Genomic DNA, 8,721 nt, shown 5'->3' with positions numbered 1-8,721 from the left:
ACAATGGTAAACTTTATGTTTTGCTTTTTTCTTCTTTCTTTCCATTCCCTTTCCCTCTACCCAATCTGTCCCAAACTCAAAATATATGCACTGAATCAACAAAATAGAGGAAGGAAAAATGAGCATTCTGTTCTTCTCCTCCCTTTGAGTTCTCCACAACAAGCATTAGTTTTGGTTCCGAAACAGTGAGGGGAAAATTGGAGGGAAGTTCAATTCCAGGCTTCTGATTTGGGGGAACCAGAACATTTCTTCCAATTCAGGTCAAGTTGGCAACTCTACCAGGCAATAGGGAAACGTATCTGAGTACTCAAGATCTTTAAAGCCCAATGAGAAATTAATTTAAATAATAAAATATTACAATACTCTCATATTCATAGTTAATATACCAAAACTGATCTCAAAATAAAGGAAAGAAAGAGAGAGAGAGAGAGGGATGGAAGAAAGAGGGTACGAAGGAAGGGGGGCAGGAAGGAGGCAAAAATAAGAAACAACACATACATATGACATTTTCTTTACTAACCAATGAAACAAAAAATAAAAAAACATATCTCGTAAATGAATAGCTATTCCATTAGAAAATACTTCATTCTACAATCTCTTTCAGCTGCTATTCCATCAATTTCATCAGGTTTTGTTTCTTCATTTCTGTTTGGATGCAAAGTCCCATAATAAACAATAAGAAAAATAATTCCAAGGACCAGACTAAGAGCTATAGTGATACTGATAGGTATAAAATAGTCTGAATTAAAAATAGAGACTGGGCAAACCCAAAACCCAATCAATATCCCCACTGTGACCAGTACCCTTACAATATAATAACAGAACATTGGATATTTGGTGTTCTGTCCCTTAATATTAAAAAACGTAAAGGTAAGTATGAATCCAACAACAACTCTGTATAAGAATTCCATACTTATAGAAGCACAAAACTGAGTTTGCTTTTTAAATGCCCACAATATCCCTAAAAACCAAAGAAATAACAACAGAAATAATGCAATCTTAACATTTATGAATAAAAGAAGTACAACACTCAGCATCCAAGATAATAATGTAAACAATTTGTAAAAGAGGTATGTGAGTTTAGGACAGAATCCATTAAGGAGATTTTTATCAGGCAAGGATTTTCTTAAAGCTACTTGATAATCAACAGTCGACCAAGAAATAGCACAGCAAGAAACCATGATGGCAGCATCTACAAAACAAAAAATAAAAACATATATTGTTATAGGAATAATAGTAGCAATATCAAATTACTATATGCCATACATGCTTTATCTGTATATATGCATGCCCACAAACATGTCAGGTACCTTATATATTCATTTCATCTAATCTTTGAAGTAGATATTAATATTCCCATATTACATATGAAAGAATTGATGCTTAGAGAATATACATATTACTTGACTCAAGTCACACAGCTAGCAAGTTGCAGAGATCTGAAGCTAAATCTGCCTGAGGGTTCCAAAGTTGGTTTACTTAAATGCTACATTAGACTGCTTTATAAAATTTTAAATAAATTCACTGCACAAATCTTATTGAGCAACTTATATAATGAAAACTGCACACTCTAGAAGTTCTCTAAGAGACTACAGTTACAGTCCTAGTCTTTCCAGTCTTTTTGGCTTTGACCTTGGACATATACCTAATTCTCCAAGAGACAGCAAGATGGGGGATGGGGGTAGGAAGGGAAAGAGGAAAAGAGGGATGTTAAACAGAAAATTTAATGTCAGTATAAGGTATCAACAAGCTTAATTTCCATTTCTATAAGACGAATCAAATGAGCAAATATATTCTAAAACTTACAAATTTCTATAGGTTTGACATCTTTGTCCCATTTTTTTCCCCCAACAAGTAACAGAAGAGTAAGTTCATTACTACTGTAAAAAGGTATGCCATTAGCCCCATTGCCAAAGCTGGGAACTTTAACAGAACTGAAAGCAAAGACATTAGAGAATTAGAATTTAAAGCAGACTACAGAATGCTATTCCTTCCCATTTAGCCTCATTGGAGGTCTATATATTATGATAAAAAGGCAGACTTAAAATAAACTGACCTATTAAGGAGGATTATGATTATAAATGCCTTTGTCTACCCTCCTGGTTTTACCATATTCCACTCTGGACCACACAATTAGCTGAACTTTTTTTTTTCTTCTTTAATTCAAACATATTTTAATTAAAGCATCTCTTTCCCCTAAATTTTGTTTTTTTCTAATTAGTTTTATCTTCTACCAAATACATATACATAACAATTGAACAAATAAACAAAAACAAATTAATACACATATATAACTTAAAAGTCAGTAAGTACTATAGAACTTATAAGAAAAATACCCTGTTCTACCCCCCTCCTCACTTCTCAGTCGCAACCCCCAGAAGAAATCACTATCAATTTCTAGTTTTTCTTCTGACACTTATTGCCATATTTGCAAGTAAAACACACCTATTCTATTTCATAATTTATCTGCTTTAGACAGTGCTTACTGATTTCCTATTTGGAAAGAGGAAAATTTAGCACATACACACATATATGCACATGCTCCTTGCATTTTTCTCTCCCTCCATCTGCCCAACGGAGTAACATCACAATTTTTGGTAAAAGTCTATATTCGGTGTTTATCTTACTATAACTACATAAGTAGAGCTTTTTTTTTTTTTTTTTTTACTGCTCAGCCAAGTATTACATTCATTATATTTTCTTTCCTTTAAAACTGCCCATTGCTCCTTTACTTGTTTAGTTTTTTATAAATTTATTAATATTTCTTAGGAAAATCTTCAAATTAATTAATAAAACTCCCCTATGGGGGCGCCTGGGTGGCTCAGTCGGTTAAGCTTCCGACTTCGGCTCAGGTCATGATCTCATGGTCCATGAGTTCGAGCCCTGCGTCGGGCTCTGTGCTGACAGCTCAGAGGCTGGAGCCTGTTTCAGATTCTGTGTCTCCCTCTCTCTGACCCTCCCCCGTTCATGCTCTGTCTCTCTCTGTCTCAAAAATAAATAAACGTTAAAAAAAAGTTTTTTTAAAAACTCCCCTATATATATCTATCAGTTCTTATTTTTTTAAGAATATAATCCTCCTGGTCTAAGGTGGTTGTTCCCAAGGTTTGCTTCCTGCCTTCCAAGAACTTCCCTTCACTTCTCTTCGGTGTTGACTTCTGTTTCCTGTTCTCATGTTTCTTTCTCGCTTTATTCCCATGTTTTTACCAAGCATTCTCCAGATATTCCTGAGAGAAGCTGCATCTAAGCAAAAATTTTTAAGACCATGTATGCCTCAAAATGTCTTTACTCTACCTTCAAATTTGATACACAGTTTTGCTAGAAATAGAATTGAGTGTTTAAAAATGTTTTCCATTAAAATTCTAAAGTCATTGCTCTATAAGCTCTAATTTCAAGTACTAGGGTTAAGAATTTCAATGCCATTCAGTTTCTCTATCCTTAAGTAATTTTTTTTCTCTCAAATCTTACAGAAAGTTATCTTTATTCTTGCTTCTCTGAATGTTATAATGATGGGCTTGGTATGCCCATTTTTATTCATGCTTTCAATCTAATAACCCACATCCTTCAGTGATATGCTATTTTATTCTTCGGTGGTTTCACTACAAATCACAATATGCATATCAAATATATCAAAGTTATAAGTTAATGCTCTACCTCAGAGGTGGATTTACAACAATGGTAATGAAGCTTAAATTTCAGGGACTCACACTTGCCCAGGTTCCTTCCAAGCCTAGCAAAGCCCTAGCAATGTGTTCACTTTGTCATGTATTTTTATAAGATTCAGGAAAATAAAACATTTTAATTGAAGTTGATTAAAATCCCTGTCTCTACCCCTACTTACTCTCTCTTACATTTTCCCTTGCTGTATTGAAGTAGTTGTGGGTCATTTTGGAGATCTGGCTAAAGGGAAACTGAGTTGAGAATACATTAAGTGTAGGTCTGAGGGACATGTTTATAAGATCTGTTTCAATAATTAAGATTAGTAAGTGACAGAGCTAGAATTCTGTTTGCCTGATTTTAACACTTCACTAGATTGCCATCAACAGGCCTTTGACTATGTAGCAGGAAGGCATGATGATCTTGCCTCATCCAGTAGACGTTATTAGTTTGACACTACTTCCCATTTCTTACTAATCTATATGCTCTAACATATTTTTCTTGTAATTTAGCTAATGTAACACTATATTATACTCTACCCAAACTGAATTCCTTGTCTTTGCCAAACCATGTCTTTGCCTATGTATTTCTCTCAGTCTGAAATGCCCTTGCCCAATTACACATACACAGATCCTTATTAATTTCTTTTTGATTTGACATTATTGACACCGGTGAAGAAAACCTAAGACTCTCAATATTTACTGAGACATCAACAATAAACTAATGTTGTCAATTCACACTATTTAAAATTAGTTACTTCATCTAAAAAAATTGTATATACTCTGATATTATAGCACATTATTGACAAAATTGCCAGGGTTTTTCCCAAATTTAACAATCAAAAAAATATGCATATTATTAATAATCTGTGACATTGAATGAAGCTTTTCTAAGTTAAAATAAAAAACAAATTTCAATCAACTATGCTAAAAATCGGATTGAAATTTTCTGTTCTCTCCATAAATATTATAAAATGATAATCAAATCAAGTCAGTCAGAGAGTACATGCCAAAAAATTTAGAAGAGTATCAAAATAATAAAAACATATTACTTTTTTCTCTCGTGAAATTTATAGTATTTGTCACCTTTCTTACATCTGTAATTTACTACAATTTATTTTATTTTTTAAAAATGTTTACTTTCGGGGCGCCTGGGTGGCTCAGTCGTTGAGCCGCAGACTTCGGCTCAGGTCATGATCTCGCGGTCCGTGAGTTCGAGCCCTGCGTCAGGCTCTGTGCTGACAGCTCAGAGCCTGGAGCCTGTTTCAGATTCTGTGTCTCCCTCTCTCTCTGACCCGTCGGGCTCTGTGCTGACAGCTCAGAGGCTGGAGCCTGTTTCAGATTCTGTGTCTCCCTCTCTCTGACCCTCCCCCGTTCATGCTCTGTCTCTCTCTGTCTCAAAAATAAATAAACGTTAAAAAAAATTTTTTAAACGTTTACTTTCATACCTTTTATGGACTGAACTGTGGTCCTCCAAAATTCATATAGTGAAGCCCTAACCCTCAGTGTGACTCTGTTTTGAGATAGTGCCTTAAAGAGGTAATGAAGGTTAAATGAGGTCACATGGGCATGGCTCAAATCTGATAGGACTAGTGTCCCTATAAGAAGAAGAAGAGACACCAGAGAACTTTCTCCACACAGAGGAAAGGCCATGTGAGGACACAGCAAGAAGGTGGCCATCTGCAACCCAAAGATAGAGCCCTTACCAGAAACCAACCCAAATGACACCTTGATCTTAGACTTCCTGTCTCCCGAACTATAAAAAATATATATTTCTGATGGTTAAGCTGTGAAATTCTATTATGGAAGCCTACACAGACTAACACAATACCTAATTTGTTTACATATTACATTCTTTTTCTTAAATAGGGTCTTTCTAAATGTTTTAGTTTTACACTTCAAAAAACCCAGATCTACCTTTGCTTTACCTTTTTTCTGGACTACACAAGGAATTTAAAACACTTTAACTCCATTATCTTTTACTGGACTTACACATTTTTGCTGTTTTATACTTTCATTCTATCTTTTTCTTAACCACATAGTATTATTTTCCTTTTATACAATCTTAATGTAGATTTACCCACATATTTACTATTTTCTTTCCTCTTTATTCCTTCTTGCATTTCAGAACACCTCCATTCTGTATGAAGTACATTCTTTGGAATTTCCTTTAGTGAGGATATGCTAAGGTATGAATTTCTTTCTACTTAGTTGCTTGTGAGATAAAGGGCTTCCTGAATCTGTAGGTAAGTGACTCTCATCAGTTCTGAAATTTTTTCAGCCATTAACTTCTCAAATACTGCCTCTGTTCCATTCTTTCTCTCTCCTTCCCAGACTCTGTTCAGATGTATATTAGACCTTCTCATCTCTTCTTCCATGTCTCTTAATATCTCTTACATATTTCCCATCTCTTTGTCTCCGTAAACTATAATCTGGATAATTTCTTCTGATCTAGCTTTGACTCACTAATTGTCGATACAGTTGTGTCTTATCTAAGTTTTCATTTTCAATTCTTAAAATTTTTAATTATCAAAAATTCTGCTCTTTTGTCAAATACACAATTCATTTTTTTTAATTTTTTTAATGTTTATTTATTTTTGAGAGAGACAGAGACAGAACATGAACAGGGGAGGGACAGAGAGAGAGGGACAGGGAGACTGAAGCAGTCTCCAGGATCTGAGCTGTCATCACAGAGCCTGACATGGGGCTCAAACCCACAGACTGGGAGATCATGACCTGAGCTGAAGTCAGACACTTAACCAACTGAGCTACCCAGGCACCCCTACACAATTCATTTTTTATAGCTTCCTATTCCATATTTTCAAGTTCATCATTTACCTCTTTCAACATAATAGGAAGTATGTCATACTTGGCAACCATTAATTTCCAATATCTAAAGCCTTACTACATACATTTTTTTCTATTTCTGCTGATTCTTACTCATGATGCCTTATTCCTTCTAGTGCTATAAATTATTGTAAAACATTCATTCTCCTTGGAAAACTGTGAAAATTATTTGAGGCCTAAGAGAAAGTGAATTCCTCCAGGGAGGATTTATACTTGTTTGTGCTAGACAGGGTCACTATCAGTCTGGGACCACTTTAACCTATATTCATAGGTTATAGGCTTTTATTGGTTTGTTTTTGGGGGTTTTTTTGCCTTGTTTTGTTTTTTGGACTAACCAAAGGTGAGAATTTTGATTGCACAATTGTTACAGTGTTATGTTTACCTTCTCTACTCGGCACCAGGCAATATTCCTTGCTGTCTCTTCAAAGTAGAGAGGGAGGTAAGTAACTTCACACTTTTATCTTGAGGAGGGTACCTTTTGGAGTACCAGTTTTACAGATTAGAATTTTCTACCAGATGTCCTTCCCTTGTGAGGACTCAGTTTTGTCTTCAGTCTTCCCCACACTGGAAGCTATTGAAACTGAATCTATTATTTATAGGTTTGGTTAAAACCTCCAGGTATGCCTTCAAAGTCTTACTTAACCCTGCTGTGTTCCCACTTTCACATATTTTGGCTTGTTGTATCAGATTGTTTTATGGCTTTAGGAAGGCTTTTGAAAACATTTATCCAATTGTTTTACATATTTTCAGAGAGAGGATTAATTCAAGTAATTTTGCCTTTCAGTGGTAGGGTTTATTTAAATAATCTGAGTTTTCCATCTGCTTTCCATCTTCTAAACATTTGTTGATATTTCTAATCTGCTATTCTACTCTGCATTCTCTTTGTCCTTGTGGGTTTAGATTGTTTTTACTCCTTTACTCTCCTTTTTAGTATAATTTCAGGAAAGTGCAAAGATAAAGAATATGTTCAGTCTTCTGAAGTACTTCTATATATAACCTGATTATTTTTTACATTTTGAATTATTCTTCCTGATTGTCAAAACAATATGTGATTTCTGCAGAAAATTTTTAAATTCAGAAAAGTATAAAGAAGATTAAATAAAATCACTCATAACCCTACTACCCAGAAGCAGCCACAGTTAACATTTTTGCATATTTTCTTCCAGACATTTTTATATAATGATTTCTTTGTATCCTTAAAAGTATGCTGATAGAAAATTTCATACTGCTTTTTGCCTAAATTTTATTTTAGAATTACTTTCTTGTCATCAAAAGTTATCTGTAAGTACTATTTCTAGTGGCTATATCATTTTTTATACTAACAGTCTACAATAAGTTATTTACTAATTCCACTGTTAGCCAATTAGGTTTCTCATTTTTTGCTATTTTTTACTAACACCTCAACTTCTTATTTCATGAAGAAACTAAAGGATGAGGATAGAACCGTAACATATAGCTAGCTGTCACTGGAACCCATTGTTGGTCTGGATGCTGTGTACTACTCAAAATCATCAGAAGATCCACCATAATATAGGCTGTAAGTTCTAAATGTTGATCTTCCAGCTTCAGGAACTATATGATACAGAACTTTTAAGCCCAAACCCACAAAGTCTTTGTATCACAAGGAATAAAATGTCTCATAAGTAGGTTCTCTTCAATGTCTTACTATCAAAGTAAAGGTAAAAACATTAAAAGGGGCTGCAGTCTAGAGGTTTATGGGAAACCAGAAACAGGAAGCCTGGGAGAATGAACGGATCTCATGGGTGACTCTACCATAGAGAGAACTCCAGGGAAGATGATAATCTGTTCCTCTGAGATGAATCCATGTCTGCACAGAACAATAGTCATTATTGAAAACTGGGTCTATTATTTAGCAAGTAGGTTTTTTTAATATCTAAATTAAATACCTAAAAAGGTTTTTTTTTTAATGGAAATACCAAATTCTGGAAATTCCCAGAATTTACCCTATGAATAAACTTCACACATGCAAAATGATGGCTACATAAGATTACTCATTGTAATTTTACAATAGTAAAATATTAGAAACAACCTAAATTAACATAAATATGGGACTTGTTAAATAACTCGTTGTACATCCATAATTTGTAATCTTATACAGATAATAAAAATGAATGAGGGAGCTCTTTCTGTACAGATATGGATAGATTTCCAACACATACTGTTAAGTTCAAAAAGCAAAGACAGATTTTATGTTTACCAT

At 34.3% G+C, this 8,721-nt stretch overlaps 1 protein-coding gene across 2 annotated transcripts in view; it reads right to left on the bottom strand.

Moving 5' to 3' along the window:
- Positions 1–495: 495 nt before the first annotated feature.
- The window catches only part of XKR9 (XK related 9), a 40,440-nt gene continuing 32,214 nt past the window's right edge, over positions 496–8,721 (bottom strand). For both annotated transcript variants that reach the window (XM_042924421.1, XM_042924422.1), the window contains one exon: positions 496–1,192. In XM_042924421.1, the coding sequence (XP_042780355.1) occupies positions 564–1,192 (629 nt within the window). In that variant the 3' untranslated portion in view covers positions 496–563. The remainder of the gene's footprint in view (positions 1,193–8,721) is intronic.

The sequence above is a fragment of the Panthera leo genome, chromosome F2 (genome assembly GCF_018350215.1).
Source record: "Panthera leo isolate Ple1 chromosome F2, P.leo_Ple1_pat1.1, whole genome shotgun sequence".
NCBI lineage: Eukaryota > Metazoa > Chordata > Mammalia > Carnivora > Felidae > Panthera > Panthera leo.
This window is presented reverse-complemented; position numbering and strand designations above follow the sequence as displayed.